The 24,261-nt window shown below is 40.7% G+C and overlaps 1 protein-coding gene and 2 pseudogenes across 4 annotated transcripts in view; 1 reads left to right on the top strand and 2 right to left on the bottom strand.

Moving 5' to 3' along the window:
* GOLGA5 (golgin A5) overlaps positions 1-13,958 on the bottom strand; it is a 42,241-nt gene extending 28,283 nt beyond the window's left edge. For all 4 annotated transcript variants that reach the window (XR_016392260.1, XR_002644892.3, XM_089908142.1 and 1 more), the window contains exons 1-5: positions 13,716-13,958; positions 11,108-11,684; positions 4,133-4,360; positions 3,028-3,247; positions 2,466-2,589 (exon numbers count right to left, since the gene is read on the bottom strand). Coding sequence is in view for 2 of the 4 variants with exons in the window: in XM_089908142.1 (XP_089764268.1) it covers positions 2,466-2,589; positions 3,028-3,247; positions 4,133-4,360; positions 11,108-11,654 (1,119 nt within the window). In the remaining 2 variants the exon portion in view is untranslated. The remainder of the gene's footprint in view (positions 1-2,465; positions 2,590-3,027; positions 3,248-4,132; positions 4,361-11,107; positions 11,685-13,715) is intronic.
* LOC149750351 (non-histone chromosomal protein HMG-14 pseudogene) lies at positions 5,495-7,780 on the top strand (annotated as a pseudogene).
* Positions 13,959-19,357: 5,399 nt separating the features above from the next.
* On the bottom strand, positions 19,358-21,765 carry LOC111175936 (serine/threonine-protein phosphatase PP1-gamma catalytic subunit B-like; annotated as a pseudogene).
* Positions 21,766-24,261: the final 2,496 nt, after the last annotated feature.

The following is a 24,261-nucleotide window of genomic DNA, read 5'->3' as shown; positions in this document are numbered from 1 at the left end:
GAGGTAAAAAAAGTTCTTCATTTGTTAGGAACTGAAGAACAGGAACTCTAAGGTTGTGGTTCCCAAACATGGCAATTCATCAAAATCAGTGAGGGAGTCTGTTAAAAATACAGCTGCCCAAGGCCTTCCTTGGGCTTAACTGAATTGGAATTTCCAAGACTGGGCTTGGGAATCTGTTTTTTAAGAAGTTTCCCAGGTGAATCTGGTCACTTGGATACTAGGTCTGGTCTGACCTAGCTGATAAATGAATAAAGGTCTACAGAAAACTAGAAAGTCTATTAGAAAACAAATGGAAGACACAAGTACACAGCTACATCTTTTCTAATATCATGGCTAATGTTTTTCCTTTATTTCAGTTTTTCTAATAAACTATTCCCTAATTTTTTTAGCTTAAGAAACTTTTAAAGTACACTCTAAAAAACACATGGTCTGTCCCTTAGCCTAAATTTAGTTCTGAGAATTATTTATATTTTACCCTTATTTTCAAAAGCTCCCATCACCAAAAAACTCAGAAGGTGAGACAGAAGTCAGAAAGCTTTCATAGTTACACGCCAATAACTAAAGCCCACAAACCTTTGATCCAATATTAACTCCTGTTTGGAAGGAAAGGAGCAAGAGGACCACTCAGTGAGGCACACTGAGCATGTGAAATGTGTCTGCAACTGAGAAGTGCATTTTTAAGTTTGTTCATTTAAATTAGTTTAACATAAATACTGAAGCTCAATTCAATTAATAATAGGTTTATGGAGATATAATTCACATTCCGCAGAGTTCACCCTTTTAGGATGTACAATTCAGTGTTTTCCTGAATACAATTCAGCGTAGTGTTCTCAGAGCTGTGCAACCACTGCCATTATCTAATTTCAGAACATTTTCACCGCAAACAGAAATCCTCTACCCATACGTCCCCCTCCCTCCCGGCCCCTGGCAACCATTTATCTACTTTCTTTCTCTATAGATTTGCCTATTCTGGACATTTCACACAAATGGAATCAACAAAATGTGGCCTTTTGTGTCTGGCTTTCTTCACTTAGGATAATGTTTTAAAGGTTCATGCATGTTACAGCATGAGTCAATAATTCATTCCTCTTTATGGCTGAATGATATCTCCTTGTGCAGATATGCAACATTTTGTTTACCCATTCAGCGACTGATGGACGTTGTACTGTTTCCAGTTTGGGGCCCTTGTGAATACTGCTGCTGTGAACATCCATGCACGAGTTTTCGTGTGGACACGTGTCTCCAGTTTCCTTGGGTATATACACACCTCGGTGCAGAATTGCTGCAGCATATGGCGACCCTATGCTTAACTTTTTGAAGAACTGTTATTCTGAGTATGTTTAGAACAACTTTTTCACCTACAAATTTTATGAAATCTAAATACACATCAAGTATTTCTAAAGAAAATTTAGTGAATGAATTGAGATGTGCTGTAAGTGTAAAACACACCATATTTTAAAGAATCAGTATGCAAAAAAGAATGTAAAATATCTCATGAATAATTTTTAACATTAACTACATGATGAGATGATAGTACTTTGGGATATTTTACTGTGGTATATAAAATATATTAATAAAAAATTTTAAAAGCCTATATTACCTGTTACTTACTTTTAGGGCTGAACTATTTTCACCTGTTGAAAAGACAGTGAGCCAGAGGTTCTCAACCCTGACTACCCATCAGCTACACCCGCAAATCGTGTAAATCGAAATCACCAACACCTATGCCCTACCTCACACAATGGGATCTGACTCCCTGGGAATGAAGACTCAGCATCAGAAAGTATTAAAACCACACAGGAGGTTCTAATGTGTAGACAGAGCTGAAAATCACTAAACTAGATGCAAAAATTCACTTAAGTGTAAAACTCTAAATAAACATTATGTACAACTTTCTCTTGAAATAACAGAACCAGATTAAGTTGGAATCAGAAAAAGCTTAAATGAAAAGAATGAGATGCCTCAAATCAGCTTTTTTTTTTTTTTTTTGCGGTACTCGGGCCTCTCACTGTTGTGGCCTCTCCCGTTGTGGAGCACAGGCTCCGGACGCGCAGACTCAGCGGCCATGGCTCACGGGCCCAGCCGCTCCGTGGCATGTGGGATCCTCCCGGACTGGGGCACGAACCCGCGTCCCCTGCATCAGCAGGCGGACGCTCAACCACTGCGCCACCAGGGAAGCCCTCAAATCAGCTTTTAATCAAATAATGGTAATGCTGGCTGCACAACCAAATTAAATGAAAAGATGTATATATCTAATGAGTATTAAGTACTTTAATTGTTTTTCAACATAGAAAATTAAATTTAGCAAGGATCAAGCTAAATTTTCAAATACTTAGTTTTTGCCACAGAAACAGAATTTTCTGAAATGCACTGCAGAATTTTATTACAGTAAATATGTTAGGAACAGTGTAAAGCGATTCCTCCTCATCCAAATAATAAAAGAGCCCTGCTGTCCCCATTCTAACCTGCATTAGTTTATAGCTCTCCTGCTCTCTCTTCAGAGTGGCATCTGCTTCGTGCAATCTCTCCTGAAGAGTTTGTAGAGCTTGATTCTGCAGGCTACTACCTTCGCTGTGATCCTGCATTATTCTAAAAGAAAAGACATCACTTGAAATAACTCATTTCCACAGTATACAAATGAAAAGGTAGAATAATTTTTAGAGCACTGGCATATTAGCACAAAAAAGACGGTTTGACTAAAACCTTCTTAGAGAAATCTTTTTCCCTTTTAATGGACTGTAACCTATATCTTTAGGCATCCAAATATAAGCACACGCCACACATCATTGTATGTCAAAAGATTAATGACACTGCTCTTCAAATATTTTTAAATTCAGAATTTGCTAACAATGCATCTCAAGATTCAGATAATAAATCCATTTTAACCACACACATTTCCAGCATTACCAAAAGCCACATTTTCTCTCTTGTAAATTTACAAAGTTAAATTTTGATAAGACAGTATTTACTACCATGTTTATCATTACTTGCATTGATAAACATTCTAGCTCATTTTCTCATAGCTACCGTGATTTTTCACTCTGTAAGGCTTCCAGTGCTTCTGTGCGAGTATTCAGCAGCTGGTCAGCTTCCTGGAGTCTCACTTTCAGTACAGCCAGCTGGGAATCCTTTGCAGCCACCGCTTCAGTCAGGTCGTCCACTTGTGCTTGAAGTTCTCGAGTTATTCGATCACTCTTTGAATGGTCAACATTCCACTTTTCAACTCTTGCTCTTGCTTTGTTTAGTTCTTTAAAGAAAAAAAGAAAAGGAAAGAAAATTCTCCATACAAGTAAACACATCTTTCTCAGAGCACACAAAGATTCTCCTCTGAATCCCTTTAGTACTTATTGCCAAAATTAGAAGCTTACAAATATCTTCAACTTTTTTGCTCCAAGAGGGACCTCCATTTTCCAAGGCCAACATTCATATCTATATTACAGTTAATTGGTTGGAAACAGGCATGAAGCTAGCTGCTCTTCTACAAATGTCTTTTTCTGGAGATATGTCATAAAGCATTTGGGAGCCAAAATCAGTAGACAGCCGAGAGTTCACAAGGTTAAAATGGTCAGTGGATTTCTGGAGTTCTGCTACAGATAGGAAAGAATGCACATCCAAATCAAGGGTAGACGATGTACACCCCAGTAAGACCAAAAGAAACAAAAACAAAACCTGAAGATAAACACCGGAAAGAAATGTTTCTTTCAATTACTGTGGCAAAAAGATATTCTTTTAACCTAGAAAATTGGTGCAGAAAGAGCAATGCAGTGCAGAGTGCCAACCAAAAAAAAAAAATTAAATATTGAAGCAAACTGTACAGGGTCTCTGGAAAAACTATTTCCATGTCTAAATTAGTCTGGGTTAAAGTGAAGCTTCTTCTGAAGTCAGTCTAACAAGGCTTACACTATCTTCCTATCCACGGCTTCTAAAGAATGACCAAAGAGGCCAGTGTTCTGTTGCAGGTGGGTGGGAGGATGACTGTTCCCATTTCCAAATCTGGGCCCTATATTTCTGTGAAAACACTATTTTACAACTCCCATCTAAAATCTTTCTAATAGTTTAGATATAATCAAGTTTTTAGTTTATTTTTGAAATGCTAAATTCCTAACCCTGGGTAATTTAAATAAGGCTCTACCCTCTTGAGTTTCCTTGGATCTTTGAAGTAATGAGGCCATTTCTTGATTTAGAGACTGAACCTCATTCCTCAGCAGTTGATTCTCCAGCCGAAGATTAGATAGTTCATGTGATCTCCCATCATCTTCAGGCACTGGGTTGCGATCAGCACAGGCAGCACCTGAGGATACATTTTCCTTTGAAGAAATCTCTTGGCCTTCATGGCCAGAATCTGAATTATTAGAGGCTTCTGTAAAAAAAGCAAATACATCTTTGTTACATTGGAATGCTCACTATATATGCACTAGTAGCTTACTGTGGTAGAATGCCTTTTGGCTCAAGTTGACTGCTATAGCTAAAACACCATAAAAAGTAAACTTAAATTTTTAATAGACTTCCCTCTGATGAAATTTCGCTCTCATACATACAGCCTATAGATCTGTAAGGACCCTCGAAGTCTGGATACACTGAACAAATGGTGATAAAGAAAAGATACAAGAATACAGTTCTGGGAAGGGGAAAAAAAAAGCAGAGAAATTTACGTGGTTGGGTTTAGGTAAACAAGGGTTTTGTCCTCCCTTCTGTCTATGAATCATTTTTGAAAAAAAGGGAGAAGTTTCAACATTGAAAATACTGGAAAGGCATAAAAGAACAGCTGTGGGTTTCGAGGCAAGGAGAGTAATAACAGGTCAGAGCAATTTGTTATATACCAAACTGGAGTCTAAACTGCCTTACCCAAAGAGATACTCATTAATTCAGATACTCATTAATTCAGTTTCATCTTGGTTTTGTTACTAAATGTGATGCAAATACACTTTTTACTTACTCCAAAAAAATTAAGTATGTGCTAAAAAATGAACTATATCTAAATGAAAAAGTCCTCAACATCTTTAGTGATCAAGGAAATGCAAATTAAAACCAAAACAAGGACCAAAACACACCCGCTAGCTGGCTAAAATTAAAAAGACGACATAAAATGTTGGTGAAGATATGAAACAACTGGAACTCTTATAGACAGGTTGCTGGTGGCAATATAAATGACATAAACACTGTGGGGAAGTATTCACAATTTCTTATGAAATTAAACATGTACCTACCTTTTGACCCAGTAGTTCCATTCCTCGGTATTTATTGACCAGAAATAAAAACATTTTTCCACAAAAAGACAAGTACAAAAATGTTCATAGCACCTTTATTCACAAAAAACAAAAACTGGAAAATCCCCAATGTCCATAAAAGAGACTGGGTAAATTGTGGTATAATACTACAGTAAAATACTACACAATAAAAAAGAATTATTAATATACTCAATAACGCGAGTGAATCTCACTAACATGCTGAATAAAAGAAGTCAGGTAAAGTATTCACACTATATGATCTCACTTTTTGCTGGCAAACGTGAAGTTTCAGAACAGACAAAAATAATCTAAAGGGAAAAAAATCAGAACAGTGGGTGCTTGGGGGATGGGTGGGGAGATTAACTAGAAAAGGACATGGGCACTCTCTGGGGCAAAGGAAACATTCTTTATCGTGATAAAGGTGTGGGTTTCATAGGTGTAGCCATTTGTCTGTACAACTAAGATTTTCGCATTTCAATAACGTGTAAAAATGATGAGACAAACAGGGAAATTTGAATACTGACTAGATATTAGATGATACAAAGGAATTATTAATTTTATGGTGATAATGGCGTGACTGTTCATTTTGAAAACTTGTATTTTTTAGAGTTAATAAAATATTTATAGAAGAAATGATATGAGACCTGTGATTTGCTCCAAAATAATTCTGTGGTGGGTAGAGGTAAAGAAAGAGATTGAAAATGAGATGTTATAAATGAAATAAGAATGGCTATGAGCTGTTGATTATCATCACTGGATAAAAGTTAATATGGGGGTTGAGGGGAACCATCAATCTCTACTTTGGTGTATTTGAAATTTCCAAAATAAAGATTTTTTTTAATGAATAAAAATTGAGAAAATTTTAAAAATTATTTTTAATTTTATAAGATTTTAAAAAGAAATAAAGTATACATCCAAACCTGTAAGATATATCTAAAGTACTATTTAGACATTTATAGCCTTGAATATTTACATTAAAAATGACAGGAAGAAGCTCGGGTGGGGGGAGGAGTGGCAGCGGCCAGGCAGCCCAGCTGTGCAGGCTCTCAGCGCGGCCCGCAGGCACCCGGCACGCGCCGGCCCCGCCGCCACGATGCCCAAGAGGAAGGTCGGCTCCGCCAAGGGGGCGGCGAAGGAGGAGCCCAAGAGGAGGTCGGCGAGGTTGTCAGCTAAACCGGCTCCTGCAAAAGTGGAAACGAAGCCAAAAAAGGAGGCAGGAAAGGATAAATCTTTAGACAAAAACGTGCAAACAAAAGGGAAAAGGGGAGCAAAGGGAAAAGAGGCTGAAGTGGCTAACCAGGAGACTAAAGAAGACGTACCTGCAGAAAACGGAGAAACTAAAAACGAGGAGAGCCCAGCTTCTGATGAAGCAGGAGAGAAAGAAGCCAAGTCAGTGGTCCCTGTCTCCCCTCTTGTACAATCCAGAGGAATATTTTTACCAACTATTTTGTAAACGCAAGTTTTTTAGTAGCTCTAGAAATATTTTTTAAAAGGAGGGAATCCCACCTCATCCCATTTGTTAAGTGTACATGCTTTTTTTAAGAGGTGAAATCATTTGCTGGTTGTTTATTTTTTGGTACAACCAGAAAATAGTGGGATATTGAATATGGGAGGCTTTGATTGTCTTGGGTGTCAGCTTAACATTCCACAGATGGAAGGCAGCTTTTATATCCTATAATACAAAGCACACTAAATGTCAGTTTGGAGTCAGTTGTGCATTTAATGTCTTAAACACTTTAAATTACTTCTCTTCCCATGTTGTTTTTGGTAGAATTGTTTCCTAAAGCAAACCACTCACCCCTTGATCTTGGTTCTCCTGGGCAGAATTTTGTGCACTCTGTAACATCTTTGGTCGTGGTAGTCCAGTTCTTCTAGTAACTGTTAATGTGCTGTGAACGATGGACAATTTGAGTATGTAGTGTACATGATATTAAATTGTGAATTAGTGGGACTTACGATATAAGAGCATTATCAATATTTGAAGATATTGGTACTTGACATCCTGTGAAGGAAAATTTGCCTCCAAATTTTAAGCTGGAAAGTCACTGGAATAACTGTTCAGAAAAGATTCACAACTGCATGATGTTTTAGATTTTTGGTACGTATGTTGAGAATTGTGTACAAATTGAAATGTTTGTGTACTGATCCTCAAAACAGCCAATAAAATTTCAATTATGAAAGAAAAAAAAAAAGAAAGGTAGGGGGCTTCCCTGGTGGCACAGTGGTTGAGAATCCGCCTGCCAATGCAGGGGACACAGGATTGATCGCTGGTCCCGGAAGATCTCACATGCCGCGGAGCAACTAAGCTCGTGTGCCGCAACTACTGAAGCCTGCACACCTAGAGCCTGTGCTCTGCAACAAGAGAAGGCACTGCAATGAGAAGGCAGCGCACAGCAAGGAGAAGGCAGCGCACCGCAACGAAGAGTAGGCTCTGCTCACCACCAACTAAAGAAAGCCCGCGCGCAGCAACGAAGACCCAACGCAGCCAAAAATAAGTAAATAAAATATACTTTTTTAAAAATGAAAGGAATTAATGAGTTATGCACCCATCATAAGGATTACAAAAACAGCAAAATAAACCCAAAGAAAGCAGAATAATAAAGATCAGAAATTAACAAAATAGAAAAGAAACATACTAGAGGATCAACATAACCAAAAATGGTCTTCTGAGGGAGACACTGTAAACTACGTTATGTCAATAAATTTTTAAATGTACATGATGATGAAACGCATCAAACTGTATACTTTAAAAATGTGTAATTTACTGCATATCAGTTATACTTCGTTAATGCTGCTTTAAAAAAACAAACATTTAGCAGAGTGCCAAATATTGGTATTCTTCAGGTGGTATTTGTGATCAAGCTTTGATTTCTGCAGGGTTACTATAAGTGATTAGTGTCTGACTGTGTTAAAATTTCAGCTGTGACATTATTTTCCTGAAATTAAGTAAAATAAATATAATCCTCCCGAAAGTATATGAAATAGACAAATTCTTAGAAAAAAATATAACTTACCAAAAACAGATTTAAAAAGAAATGGAAAATCAATTGAATCAAAGTTAAATCTTCCACTAAGAACACCCCAGACCCTGATGGTTTCACCAGTGAGTTCTAGCAAACATTTACTGAAAGTTAAGTTTGGTTTTAGGTTTAAGTAAATCAACTGATTTGTATACCATATTAATATTAAGAAGAAAAATCATGGTATCTCAATACATACATGAAAAAAACACTGCTAAAATTCAACATAAAAACTCAAATTAGAAATACACAGAAACTTCCTTAACCCAATAAAAAGTACCTATGAAAAACTGAACACAAACTGAAACACTCAAAGCATTCTCTTTAAGACAAGGAACAAGACACAAAATTGGTTTTCAAGTACAAGCCAATGTAGTAAGGCAATAAAAAGAGTTTTTAAAAAGATAAAAGGGTTAAGCAGAAAACAGTCATTATCTACATATGGTATTATTGTGTTGTTGACAATTTAAATGAATGTATAGAAAAATATGAAGCTTAAGAGCTATCTTAGGTTGGGGTGTGTGTGTGTGTGTGTGTATTTACAAAAACCTATAGACAGCAACAAACAGAAAGTAAAAAATTTTAAAGCATACCATTTTTAAGAGGTTTAAAAAATATAAACTACCCAGGAATAAATCTAACAAAAAGTATGCAAGACACTTATGGAAGAAACAATAAAATCTTAATGAAAGACATCTAAAAAATAATTATACCATGTGAGTAAGTTAGAAGATTCTATGTTGTAAAGATGCTGATTCTCACCAAACTATCTGATGTCAGTAGAAGCAATGGACTCCTAGTAAAGACCAACAGAATTTTTGTGGAACTTGGCAAGCAAATTCTAAGATGCATATGGAAGTACAAAAGTCCCGAGAATAGCCGAAACATTCTTGGAGAAGGACAAGGTGGTAGAATCTGCTCTTTGAGATATAAAGACATATTATAAAACCACAGTAATTAAGACAATGTGGCACTGACACAAAGACAAATAAACCAATGAAACAGAATTAAGTGTCAGAAACATACCAACATATAGATGGATATTTGATAAATGACAGAGATGGTACTGCAGATTAATAGGGAAAGGAAATATTTTCAATAAATGGTGCTGGGATAACTGATTTCCATTTGGGGAAAAAAGGGAACTAGATGCCTACCTCACACCATACATAAAAAACAACTTTAGGTAAACATCTAAATATGAAAGGCAAAAGTATAAAACCTTTTCCTATAATACAGAAAAATACCTTTATGACCTCAGGATAGGAAAAGATTTTCTAAGACCCAAAAGACACAAACCATAAAGAAAAAATTGAAAATCATTATATTAAGAACTTCTATTGAGACATTATAGAAAAAGGAAAAAAACAAGGTAAAACTGGAGGAGGATGAGAAAGAACTGCCATCTAGAACATAAAAAGAGTATCTATGAATCAATAAGGAAAAAGACATGCTTCCACAACACTCTGACCATACCTCAACTGCTCCATTTACTATATTACATGTATATTATATGTGTCCATGTGTATCTCATCCAATAAACTATAACCCATTCACTTCTGTATCCTGGCCCAATAGGGTCTCACTAAATGTTTGTATAATTAATCAAAAGATAGTTGAAAAGAAATTTAGGATTGTTCATACCTAGTTAATTAACTGCTAGTGCCCAAAACCCGTCTCTTTACCACTTTTTTATCTTGAAATACAAGAAAGATTTTATTCACTAAGAGCCAAGACTGTGGAAGAAGCTAAAAGGTTTAAGAACATAACAAGCTCCCATGAGCTATCAGCTCTATAAAGAATCTCTGCAAGGACCTATCATGTTTATTGTTAGTTTAAAATGCTTCCTAGGTACTCAAATTAGCCACATTACCATGTAAACATCATTTTTTGCAGGTGAGAAGATGTACATGTTGAGGTAATTTCATAGCAAATTAAACAACTGAAAACCAGAATTCTAACTTCTTACTTCACTACTAAATCAATGCCTTTAACCCTCCAACTCAGATCAAAGTTCAGTTTCTCACACTTTACTTTCAGGGTAGGCAGGGGGAAAAACACACCAAAAAGTTCCCAATCCAGAATATAAGTGAAGTACAGCCGCCTGTTACTTTTATAATACCAATGACAGAAAGAAATGAATTGGAGATAGTTCCAAATCCAAAACTATATGTTTCCTTTCAGATTTCAAAATTTTCTTCTTTATATCTTAAAACATCTTAGAGAATCATTTTGGATATAATTTAAGATGCTGGGCTGAGGACTTCCCTGGTGGCGCAGTGGTTAAGAATCCGCCTGCCAATGCAGGAGAGACGGGTTCGATCCCTGGTCCGGGAAGATCCCACATGCCGCGGAGCAACTAAGCCCGTGTGCCACAACTACTGAGCCTGCGCTCTAGAGCCCGCAAGCCACAACTACTGAGGCTGCGTGCCGCAACTACTGAAGCCCACGCACCTAGAGCCCATGCTCCGCAACAAGGGAAGCCACCGCAATGAGAAGCACACACACTGCAACGAAGAGTAGCCCCCGCTCACCACAACTAGAGAAAGCCTGTGCGCAGCAACCAAGACCCAACACAGCCAAAAATAAATAATAAATTAATTAATTAGTTAAAAAATAAGATGCTGGGCTGGGTAAAGTTACAACAGACAACATTCAAAGGTCCCTACTGTAACCGTATATTGGCTAATAGTATTCTATGCTGTCCCCTTATTTACACCACACACTTCAGAGAGCCTGCCCTTGAGCCAGCAGGGACAGGTAACAAAACAAAGCATGACAAATGCTACCAGAACATTTTAGGCTATGATGACATCCAATTTGGTTAACTCTAAAAGAAACAGAGGACTGATTAACTACCGTGGCTTTGGCTCCCAGAAGGATGTTCTTCAATGGTTTTGACGGTGGTTACTCTGGTGTTCTCAGAGCTGACGCTTGTTGTCCGAGAACTCTGCAAGACAGGTGTTTTGCCCCTTTCTTTTTTGATTTCCACTTTCCCAGTAGGCTCCTTCTGTGAACTATTAAGAAAATCAAACAGCAGCTCATCATCAGGTTCTGACTTTTTTCTTCGAACAAACTGGGATGAAGGCCTAGGAACAGATGCATTTTCAACAGGATGGGAGGCCTCCACCGATGTCCTAGATCCTAGTTTCACATTTGCGGTCCCAGCTAAGATGGTGGCTTTTTGATTCCTAATATTATCAGCTGCTGAGGAAATGTAAGTAGTTTTAGGTCCTGTCTGGTAAGTCAAATCTGTATTTTGCTGGTGAAGTTCAGGATAGTCAGTATTTTTGCTATAAACAATGCCGCTGGTGTTCTCTTTTCTACTGAGAGCTGTTGCAGCCCCTTGATCAACTCTGTTTAAAAGATCCTCTGCCTTTCCAGCAAGATCAGCAAACCAGGACATGATGGCAGCAGAATAATCCTATTGGTGAACCTGTAAAAAGGATATAAAATGATCAGTGTGGCTTAACAGCAGAGCACCGCGATTAAGACCAGGCTCTAGAGACAGATAGTCCTGGGTTGGAAAGCCTGACCCTGCCTCTTACTACGTAACTCTAAACAAACTACTTGACTGAAACTGAGAAACTTCACCTAGAAAATGAGGAAAATAAGTGTACTTACTTTACAGGATGGTTTTAAGATGAAATACTACATTTAAAAAACACTTTGAAAAATGCCTAGCCCACAGTAGGCACTCATTTGAGTAGTTGCTACCATAATTACAACTACCACTACTACTGTTATTCCTATTTCAACAAAGTGTAAATACTGCAGCGCTATCATGGATAATTTAGGTGTGCATATACACGTCTAAAATATACCTTCAATAATTTGGATTCTCAGTACCTACTATAGGCACATTAAGCTAAGTTCAGAATAAAACAATTACGATCGCACATTCACTTGATGCATATATTTGGGTACTTATCCAGTGCCACAATAAATCAAGATGATGATGAAATAACTAGTTTCCATTTCATAGAAGAGTAGCATATAAAAAAGTCAACAACCATTTCTTGAATGTGCACATTATTCCTTTTGCCTGGAGCGCTCTTTCACAGTTAACTTTTTTTTTGTTCTTGGTCTTCACCTGAACGTCATCTGCCCCCCAAATGGCTCTTTTGTCCCATCTAAATTGGGTCCTATCATTCTCTGTTCACACACTATTCTTTTCCCTCACATCCCTTCATGTTTTATGTGTATTTTTTTCCCCTGTCTCTCCCTCTTGGGGAAGGAGAGGGGGGGAGTGGGTGGATAAACGCCACGTCTGTTTTGCTCACCAATGAATTCTCAACACACAGCAGGCACCCATAAATACTGCTGAATGGAATTAAGTTTTATGTTAGGTGCCCTGCAAACGTTATCTTTAGCACACATAATTTTCACAACCACATTGTGCGGTAAGTAGCAATACCCTTTTGTCACAAAAAAAATGGGGGGAAAGGTTTAGAAAGATCCCAGAGTTTAGACAGCAGCGCAGACAGGCAAATCTAAGTCAGCCAAACCCACTTTTTAACCCCTGCGTTCCCCATCTAGCCTGCCAGTATCTGAACAACCTCAAGAAGAAACTCACCCTCTAAACCTGTTCCTTACAAAATGGGATAATTACATGCCCGTGTATTTCAGAGAGCTTATGTGAAATCCAATGAAAATGGAAGTGACATGCTCCATAACATATAAAACTCCCTACAGAGTATGTCTCATTCCCGAGTAAACGCTGGTGGTAAGTAGGGAACAAATGATCTCTCCTAATAAAGCAATCAAAACATACTTATTAACTTATATCTTACCTCTCACTGTAAAGTTTTAAAGGGTTTTAAAACAAAAGCCTGTGCCTTAAGATTGAGTACCCAATTAAATGTTAAGATGGGCCCTAGGCACTTGCTCCGCGGACAAAAGAACAACTCTAGCAGACTTCCGAGGTACAGAGCCCTCAAGAAATTCCGCCCAGTAAATGGCCCACGCCGAGCTGAAGAGAGAGAGGGTGAAAGCGCAAGGGATGGGGATGGGGATGGGGATGGGGATGGGGATGGGGATGGGGATGGGGATGGGGATGGGGATGGGGATGGGGATGGGGATGGGGATGGGTCGGCCGACGGCGGTGGCAGGGCCTGCACGAAGGCCAAGTGTCAACACAGAGGAAGGGAGGCTGGGGATCAGCTGGTCGGTCCCAGGGACTCTGTCGTCAATCCCAGGTGGACGAGTACAGACTCCCACTTCGCTCCCTACCCACTGCACTGAGCCTCCGGAGGGGGAAGAGCGGCCAAACCAGGCTGGGGTGGGGGAAGGAGAGAAGGGGAGGGCACTAAGCCACGTCCGTGGAGGCCCAAGGGGGCTCCCCTGCCCTGTTCCTGAGCCCCCGGCAGGGCGGAGAGAGCAGGGTCTCCGCTGAGGGGATGCCGTCCCCGCCTCTAAGGCCGTTAAGGCCCCAAGGGGACCCCTCGGCCTCCCGCGGCCACCTCACCTGAGGTCTCTGGAGCGGCTGCACCGCGGCCTGGTCACCCTCCCAGGCCGCCCGTCCTCAGCAGCCGGCCGGGAGAGGGTCCAGGTTGAGCAAACCTGTCCCTCGATCGGCCACGGCTCAGTTACTCTTCCGGGAGACGTGGAAGAGCGGCGAGGACCCCAAAACAGAGTGGCTTCCGAGCTGCCTGAGCGGGCGGGAGCCTAGAGCAGCCACCTGGAGGCGGCTCAGGCACCACCGCCGCCGGCTGCGGGGCCCTTGCGCCTGGCCACTCCCTTTTTCCGCCTGTGGCGAGCAAGGGCGGGGGCAGGGCCTGCGTACGTGTGACGTAGCTCGCCTCCCTAGGACCGCGGCCCGCACGCGGCCGACACAACATTGGAGGCCTCGCCCATCTGGGGGCGTGCCCCACAGCGGCCCACGTGGGTGGCAGGGGCGGTGCCCTGCCGGAAAGAATTGGAGGCCCGAGACACAGGTGGAGCGGCCGGCGTTTACCTTTCCCCATTCTTCCTCCGCTCGCCTAGTTTTACGAATGAGGATGTTGAGGCCCATCCTCAACTGGGGATGAGAGTACAGAAAACAAGAACTAGTGGCAGAGACATATTAAAGAAACCACTGAATGAACAAGACAATTTCAGAGCTTTACCAGAGCTGTAAATACAAGATAATAGGGAGAAGTGACTGGAGGTGAAGGAAGCGCTTTAAATGATGTGGACAGGGAAGGTCTCTCTCTGAGGAGGTGACATCTGAGCTGAGACCCAAATGATGGAAAAGGCCAGTAACGGGCTTTCCATACAACTGTACTGTAGTTATGCATACAGTTCACTGAATATTTGAAATAAGTCTAAAATCCACATTTAATAATTCAACAAATACTCAGCACCTACTTTGTGTACAGGGTTGACTTAACTTGGCCCTAATGACAAGCCTACAACGTAGTCCCAAGGACCCTAGAGGTTAAGTAACTTGTCTAAGATCATGTGCCCTAGTAAGGAGTCCATATTCCTCCAAAGCTTGAGCCGTTAGACTCAACGTTTTATTGTCTCCAAATTAAATATTGGGAGTAATTACAGATCCTTCTTTTCTTCCTCTCAAGTAAGGTTTAGCCCAGTCCACTGAGCAGAAGAACTTTCGGCAGCACCAGGAAATAGTAATAGTAATAATGATAATAATAGCCTCCAATAGTTATTGTGTACTTACTAAGTGCAGTATACTGTGTGAAGCACTGGACGTGCTTCACCTCATTTAATTCTCAAAACAGCCATAAGGAAGGTACTGTTATTATCCTGTGGTAGGTGGCATTGTTGTTGCCAGCTATTAAGTGACTCCTCCTGTTAAGGATGTAAAAAATTAAGAAACAGAAACCTAAATTAAATAGAGTCAGGAGACCAGAAGGGAGGGCTCTCTCACCCAAAAAGTAGAAAGACCCCTTTTCTCTCCTAGCAACAAATCAGCCAATGAAAAGCTGTGGACACTTTTTTTAGTATAGCCCTTCCAACCCCTTTCCCTTTCTATTACAGCATTCTCCTTCCCTTGCTGTGTGGGGACTTACATGTGGCTCACCATGGTGGCAGACCCCAAATTGCAATTCTCTGCTGATTCCAAATAAAGACATCTTTGCTGGAGAAATACCTGGCAGCCTAGTTGTTTCAGGTCAGCAAGGATTATACATCATCACCTGTTGCCTTGTGACTGCAACGCATCCTGTAGGAAGAGTGTCCTTTCCAGCCTTACTGATGTCAGGCTTGATCACGTGACTTGCTTTGGCCAATAGAATGCGAATAGAAGTGTCTTTCACCACATCTGAGCAATAGTGTTAAGAGCCATTATGTATTCCTACCAACGCTCTTAATATTTTCCCTCTCTCATGAGAATGGCCTGTCCCAGGTGGAGCTGCTCCCTCAGCCTGGGTCCTGGAAGGAAAGAGATGTGAAGCAACCCACGCCTGACAAGTCACATGAGTGCAAAAGAAACCTTTGCTTTTAGAGATTTGTAGTTGTTTCTTATGCAGCCTTACCTAATGAAATCCAATACATACCCCATTTAACAGATGGAGACACTGAGATTCAGAGAGGTTTAGCTACTTTCCCAAGGTCACACAGGAAGTAGGTAATACATCTGGGATTCCAACCTACATCAGTGTGACTCCAGAAACAATATTGTTAATCAGTGAAGGGATGAGAACGAAAGAAGTTGAAGCAGAGCCAGATCTCCCATATGAAAAAAAAAAAAAAGGCAGTGGGCAGACTACCCCAATGTTTCAAGAATTCCCATGTACAATCCCTGAGAGAGTCAGCATATAGAGACATACTACCCAGAAGTCATCGGGGCTAGGCTGGATTAGCCAGAAAAACAACACAGCCAACAGAAAGAGGTTACAACTTTGCCTTGTACAAGACACATGCAAAATACTAACCACAAAAGAAAAGATTGAAATTTGGACTTTGTTAAAATTAAGAATTTCTTTTCATCAAAAACGACAACAACAACAACAACCACCACAGCAACATTAAAGCTTGCAAGGCTTTCATTAAGTGAAAGGCAAGCCAAAGATTGGTAGATAATATTTACAATACATACATCTGACAAAGGATTTATATATAGAATATATAAAGCTCTCCAACAAATCAATAAAAAAATATCAATCAACCCAACAAAAATAGACTAATGTATAAGCATTTCACAAGAGAAAATATCCAATGGGCCAAAGCACAGGAAAAAGTATTCAACACTATTAGTCATCAGAGAAATACAAATTAAAATCACAATGAAATACCTTTACACATCCACCAGAATTGCTAAAATGTAAAAAGATGAAAAATGCCAAGTAATGATGAGTTTGTGGAGCTGCTAGGACACTCGTGCATTTTTGACACAACTGTAAGCGATAGAACCACTTTGGAAAACTTGGGCTCTGTCTTTAAAGCTAAACGTAGGCCTACTCTATGGCCCAGCATAGGGCTACCCTATGAGTCAGCAGTTCCACTCAAGAGAAATGGAGGTGAAGTGTCCATCAAAAGACATGTACAATGAAAAACAAATGACTATACATGCAGCAACATGGATGAATCAGACTTACTTGAATTAAAGAAATATTGTTGAGTTCAAAGAAGCTAGTCCCAGGGGCGGGGGAGGGTTGGATTGGGGGTTTGGGACAAGCAGATGCAAACTATTATACATAGAATGGATAAACAACAAGGTCCTATTATATAGCACGGGGAGCTATATTTAATATCCTGTAATAAACCATAATGGAAAAGAACATGAAAAAGAATATATATATGTATAACTGAATCACTTTTCTGAACATGAGAAACTAATATAACATTGTAAATCAACTATACTTCAATTTAAAAAAAAGAAGCCTGTCTCAAAAGACCACATACTGTATAATTCCATTAATATGAAGGACAAGAACAGGTGAATCTAATCTGTGATTATAGAAGTTATAATAGTAATTACCTTTGGGGGCCAGATATTGACTAGGAGTGGTCAAGATGGAGGTTCCTAGAGGGCTGATAATGTTCTATATCTTGAATTTGGTGTTGATTATGGGTATGGATACATATGTAAGAGTTTATAAACTCTGTACTTAACAACTGTTAACTTTATTTCATGTATGTTATATCTCAATGAAAACAATTCAAAAAAAATACACATACCCTCTGAGAAGGTAATTTTACTTTTAGGAAATTATCCTACAGATATACTCACACATAGACAAAGTTATTAATTACAGCATTGCTTATAATAGCAAATATTGGAAACAAGTTAAATGTTCATTGATTTAAAAACCTTGGTACATTCATCCAATGAAGTACTATGCAGGTGTTTAAAAGAAACAGAAGCTCTTATGCAAGGATACGAAAAGAGCTCCAAGATATTAACAATATCTGATGTTTTAAAAAAAAAAATTAAAAAATGGTGTTTGTAATATGCTATCATTTGTGTACAAATATCTTTGATGAGTAGAGTCTATCTCTTGAGGGACACTTTCTTTCCCTCCTTGGAGAATTCAGCTGGGCAACAGGAGTAAGAGGGAGGTTTATTCTTCAATGAATCCTTTTTTGTATGTATCCTCTGAACTCTGTACCATAAGAATCTATTATTTTTCAAAAGTTAATAATATAAAAAAACTTTTTTAGCTTTGAACGCCCTTGGAGGCTGAAGGCATTCCTCATGTCTTCACAGCCCTTCCTCTCAGATAGCCTGACACCCTTCATTTACGTCACCTGCCCAGCTCTGCAGGCTTTCCTTAGGAATTTTGTGACCTTTGGAAGATGCCTGTGTTTCTTCAGCTCCGGGTTTCTGTGATTCTACTCCTTGCTGAGCAGCTCTGACGAATGAAATTGTGAACCTCTTTGTGCACTTTTAGCTTCCGGCAGCAGGAGGCACTCTATGCTTAAAAATATATACGTATGTTTGTATATTACATCTGGACTGACAAGTAAAATGAGTATTGCTGGATCGTTTTGTTTATAGAGCACAGAATGTAATATTTCCATGAATCAACGCTGGGTGACGCCCAGGAATTTCATATTCCCATACCTGTTTGGGAGTTCCTCCAGATTGACAGACCATTTCTGGTGTTTTCCATGTCACCTGGAATGCTAAGCTGCTCCCAGAGATGAGTCCCTCTGCCACTGCAGCCCTGATGAAACCTCCTAGGCACCCATTCACCCCACATCCTCAGCCTGTCATTGCCCCTGCTCAGAGGCCTCCAACCCCCATACGACCCAACATTGGCAGCAGGGCTGGGTGGGGAAGAGGCTTTGTGCTGTCCTGGAAAAAGCAGATGCCTGAGAGTCAACAAACATCACATGCCTTGCTTTGGCCTCATAGGCAATTCCATTTCTCTCTCAGGGCCTCCGTTTCCTCACCTGTAAAATGGGTGGTTAGTGGTTTTTAAGGTGTATGTGAGTGATTGTTATACTGTGGGCTTCTTTCTTTAAAGGAAATCTTTATGTCTATGCCCCGTATATAAAGTGCATCCAAGTCAAGCAGTCCTGATTGAAGAGTGTGGAGGAAGAGGGAGGGGGGCAGGGAAGAAGGTATGCAGAGCCCCTCCCAGTCTTTCCCCGTGCCCTACCAAGAAGCTCTTGATATAGCTACTAGCGAGTTTAAAATGTCTTTGCACTCTTTGCACCCTGTACTGGGTTTGTTTTGTTTTGTTTTGCCGGGGGTGAGCCACAGGCTTGCGGGACCCTAGTTCCCCGACCAGGGATTGAACCTGGCCAGGCAGTGAAAGCTCTCCAAGTCCCAACCACTGGAAGTTCCCCGGGTGTTCTTTAAGAGCCTCACTCTGAGATTCTGGGATCCTGTGGAAGGCCAGTCCAGCTTGGGTGCAGGGAATTGACCTACATCTTATCTTCTTTGTGCCATGGACCCTTTTGCAGAATTGTGTGTGTGTGTGTGTGTGTGTGTGTGTCTTAACAAGTTCATCATTTAATAAGTCTGAATTCATTTTCACCACATGGTATTGTAAAGGGTCATCTGTTGAAACATTGTAACAGATTATAGTTTTAAAAAGTCATAGATATCCTGAGTTCTGTATAAACTAGTGGTAGTAAGTTAGTTCCTTTGTTTTGACTTACAAGCCTCAATTTCACTGTAGAATAAAGAATGTAGACCAAAGAAAGCATAATTGGTCACTCATAAAGAACAGTATTGTTTCTTTAATTTGAAGCTTTCTGAATGAACGGGTTCAGGCCTGATGTAATGGTACAAAGGTTATTTAATGAATAGGCTCTATGGAAATTGTACAAAATGTTATTAACTTTAATCATTAATAGCTTAAGAAGTAACTATGTTACTAATCGCTATTCAAACTCAAAAACCTGTTTTTGAATCCCCAGGAAGGCAGCATGTGTACACAACCAAGCCACCTTATACTTAGAGGAGTGTCAATACGTATTTCAACAGAAACTTTGGCTTTAGGAAAGAGTTAACAAACATTTAAAATAACGACTCTGGGTCTTCCCTGGTGGCGCAGTGGTTAAGAATCCACCTGCCGATGCAGGGGACATGGGTTCGTCCGGGAAGACCCCACATGCTGCAGAGCAACTAAGCCTGTGCACCACAACTACTGAGCCTGCGCTCTAGAGCCCGCGAGTCACAACTACTGAGCCCGTGTACCACAACTTCTGAAGCCCGTGTGCCTACAGCCCATGAACCACAACGAAGAGTAGCCCCTGCTCCCCCAACTAGAGAAAGCCCACGTGCAACAAGGAGGACCCAACGCAGCCAAAAATAAATAAATAAAATAAATAAATTTATTTTAAAAAATAAAGTAAAATAAAGTAATGGCTTTAATCATCATTTTAAGTATATGGTAGGGGAAAGTGTGCTTTGATTAAATATACATCATACCAGTGATGCTGGCAAGGTTGAAAGTTACTAGTTTGTACATGACAAGACAGTAAGAGAAAAAAACAATCCTTTGAAACAAAGTTTTAAAAATATATGTTCACAGTGGTTTGTATCAACAGTATGCATTTTATGACAAAAACTTGTACAGATTGAGCACCCTAGGGCTCTCCTTATATCCTAAAGAAAACAAATTTGCATTATTCTTGGGTTGTACCGAATTTAAAATAGATCAATTGCATACTTACACCCTAGACAGGATAAACTGTCCTGGGGTGTACTGCTTTAATACCATCATTAAAATTGTTTGCAAAGAAAACCCAGAGAATTAAAAAACAAAACAAAACATTTTTTTTCTTGGGAGTGGAGAGTCTTTTATTTGCTGTTATAATTAGCAAATATCATTCATTAAGTCAAAAATGGAAGGAGCATGCCCACAAACACTATTTGAGCAAAGCTGACCAATATACATTACGATTTAAAAAGTGAAGATCGTATACTATATGTTACAAGTCCCAATTAAGCAGTGTCAAAATGACACCTGTTTCTTTGCTTGCTTTGTGATCATACCCCTTGGAGGTGTTAAAGGGGCTCCTGGCATTCTGCTTCTTTTTCTCTGCAGGCTTTAAAATCTGAAAAGAACAAATTAGTGCTTTGTCCACACTCAGCATGGCACCTCCATTGTCAAACTCTCCACAATAATCAGTTGTAGAAGACAGAGTGACCAACTGCCTCTCTGCAAAAAATTCATACCATTTTCAACCACCTGACGGGCTCTACACATAAGATCCAAATTATGCTGATGGAGAAATTTGGCAACCACTTCAGCACCAAATGTGAAGGACAACTCCTCTGTCATTTTCACCCCAGCCTAAGACATCTTTACCTGGGTCAGACCACAAAAGAGCACAAAGAAGACCTTGATCTGGTATATCAGTTGGCCGCACAGCTCTCGGAATCTGCTCCATAGATTGAAGACCTGGGGACAAACTTCCATGACAGCAGAATGTTTTCTCATCCACAACGGCTGCTAACAGTAAACAGTTAAAGCAGTCTATGAAAGTTTTCCATAGTGTAATGTTGTATCTTCTTTTACATTCATCATAAAAATCCATACATGCTATTGATACTGACACACTCGTGGTTTCCTCTGAGAAGAAAAAAATTCTTGGGATGTTTGATTTTCTTTAGCCAATAAGAGGCAGATATTCTCCAAAGATTGCTTCTCCCTGTCCCCAAGAAATAGATAATTGCTTTCTGGTGGGAAACCACCATACTCCAAAAGTCGAAGCAAATCATAGTATTACCTGTGGGTATCACCACTATTTTTAGCGGTGCTTCAAGTTCTCGTAGGATGGGCTGACTGAGAAAGATCTCTTGGGACTTTAAGCACAGTTCTCTGATTTCATTGTCTTGTAGCTGGACATTCTTGCCTAGCTTGGACCCTCTAACTTCCAACAGCCATTGGATGAGGCTGTTGATGTTGAGTTTATTTGTATCTGCCATCGCTGTCCCACTGCCCACCCTCCTGTAGGTGTGGCCTTGCACCCAGGATCCACATCTCCTTTCCCACAGCCAAGAGCACAGAGGCGGCCCGGGCGGTGGTAGCAGAAACTGTTGGTGGGTCCCCCCTAACCGCCCGCACCCCCTGCTTCCTCTTTCTCTCCCCACTGGAACCATGAGGCAGAATTGTGTTTTTGAACCATAAAATAATATGCACAGTATGACAAAAGAAATTATAGTGGGAATATTGAAATACAGTTATCAAAATACTTTAAAATTATATGATTCAATAATCTATATACTTTTAAAATTAACACATCAAATAACAGTGTGTAAAATGAAACCTGGGGGATTTCCCTGGAGATCCACTGGTTAAGTCTCTGCACTTCCAATATAGGGGGCACAGTTCCATCCCTGGTAAGGGAACTAAGATCCCACATGCCGCCAGGCAGGGCCAAAAAAAATAAAATAAAATAAAATGAAACCCAGCCTCCCTACTGTGGCCCACAAGGCCCTGCAGGATCTGGCTCAGGCTGCCCTCGCCAGCTGCATCTGGAACTGCTGTCCCTCAGACTCACAGTGTCCAGTCATCCCACCCTCAAGAACATTGGCCTTGATGTTCCCACTGCCTTGGAAATTTCCCCTCCACACATTCCCCACCCCATCATCACCCACAATTCCCAATTCACACGGACAGTCCCTTCCCATCATTCACGTCTTGGTATAAAATTCTCCCGCTCTGGAAGTTTCCCTGGCCACCCTGGGTCCACTAGGTCCTGTCCTGCTCCACACGATACCTCATTCTTTTCCTTTATAATATTTATAATTATACAATTTTATTTTGTGTAATTATAATTTGTGCAATTATAATTATGCAAATTTATAATAATCTGTAGAATGTACTTTTATTTGTTTATTTACTTAGTGTGCTTCTCCCCTCCATGAAGGCATAGGCCACATCTGTCCTTCTCTTGTGTGCCTAGCACCTAGGACAGGGCTTACTACTTGGTAGGTGCATACATATTTTGTTAAATGAATGAATGCAGTGGTCCCACCCTGTGGATTAGAGAAGCTGGTTCCACGAGATAGGTAGGTACCTCAGAAAGAATCTATTGCATATGTAGGCATCCAGCACAATACCTGGCACACAACAGGTGCATAACAAATGGTAGGTATGATTTTTATGTCTCTCTGAGTTTCCCCCTGCATGACCTTCTGCTTATTCTTCTCCATCCATAATCCACATCCTAAGTCTAGTTCCATCCAAAATGAAGGCATGGGTCTTGCCATGGACCTCCTGGACCCCTCCCATCCAGCCTGCCTAACCCACAAGGCCAATCTACCTCTTTCCTCCCAAAACTCACCTCAAGTAGTTCCCCTACTTGGTTTTCAAGGACCCCAGAAGCATGGGGGTGGAACATTCTACTGAAATGCTGGAGACATTCCATCATGCAAGCATAAAAAAGCCTGGTGGAGTTCCTCAGGCCTGAGAGGAGGGGTCTTCATCACCCCTCAGGGGAGACATCATCTTTGCAATCAGGTGTGACTTTGGTGGCGTGGCCAAGGGGCAGGGCCAACCCAACCCCTTCTCCTCAGGAGGCCGAGAAGGAGGTGAGAGTCTCAGGAAGGAGGGATAGTGGTGGGGCTCCCCGGTCTCGGAGGGCAGAAGGAGGAGAGAAGTGTGCCTGAGTCTAGTGACGGGGCCCAGGAAGGGGCACACCTGGGTCATTGACATCAGTCCCACGTAAACTGACTGTTAATCGTGATTTGGGGATCCGTCATCTGAATGCAGGTGGGGTAGCTGTGTGAAGCCACATAGGAGGCAGTCAAATAAATGTGTGCTTGTTTCAACTCATGTCCCTCCCGACCGGTCTGTTCTCCCCTAATTAGGGAACTGCAGCAGCCTAGCAGGGACTCGGTGCCTAGCTTCACCCATCCAATGTTATTCCCCCAACAGGTACCCACTGCTCCATCCAGACAGGTGCCCCCCCCATTCTGAAGACAAGCCTCGTGAGTTCCCCAGCTGCTGGCCTTCTTTCACTCTGGCCACTGTTTTTCATTCACCCACTCTTTCCATTTTGTTGAGTTGTCTAGTCTGTGCCAGGCACAGCTAGGCATTAAGGAGACAGATAGAATGTCTGCTCTCAAAGAGCTCAAAGTCTGTGTGGATAGATAAGAAAACTGACAATTACAAACAAGGTAGTAAGTCCTGCAAAGGGAGGCCAGAGGAATGAATGAATTAGTGAATTAGTGAGTAAGTCTGGGTATGTGGACATACCTCAGTCTACTCAATCCTGTAGCCCCCGCGCATGGTGTGACGAGTCTTATGTCCACCTTATCAGTGGATAGGAGCAGACAGGTCTAGGACTGAATTCCCAAGGCCATGCCCCTCTCTTAAAAGGATACATGTGAGATGTCTAAGGCAGAGACTTGGGGAAAGTGGGATCCTTAAAAGGTTTCTCCTTTCTATGAACAATAAGGAATTTTTCTCTTGATCAGTACAAACCCCTTTTCTTTCTTTAAACTAGCTTTTGGAAAATTCATTCATTGATTGATTCAACAAATATTTATTAAGCATTTACTATGCGCTAAGTACAAATCCAGGTGCTGGGGATAGAAACAAAAGGGACCAAAGCAAAGGTCCCTGTTCTTGTGGAGCTTATATTCTAATGAGAGGAGACAG

Source organism: Delphinapterus leucas, chromosome 2 (assembly GCF_059928025.1).
Source record: "Delphinapterus leucas isolate spDelLeu-1000000601 "Yukka" chromosome 2, BTC_Dleu_Yukka2, whole genome shotgun sequence".
NCBI lineage: Eukaryota > Metazoa > Chordata > Mammalia > Artiodactyla > Monodontidae > Delphinapterus > Delphinapterus leucas.
The sequence above is the reverse complement of the archived record's forward strand: the minus strand, read 5'-3'. Positions and strand labels throughout refer to the sequence as shown.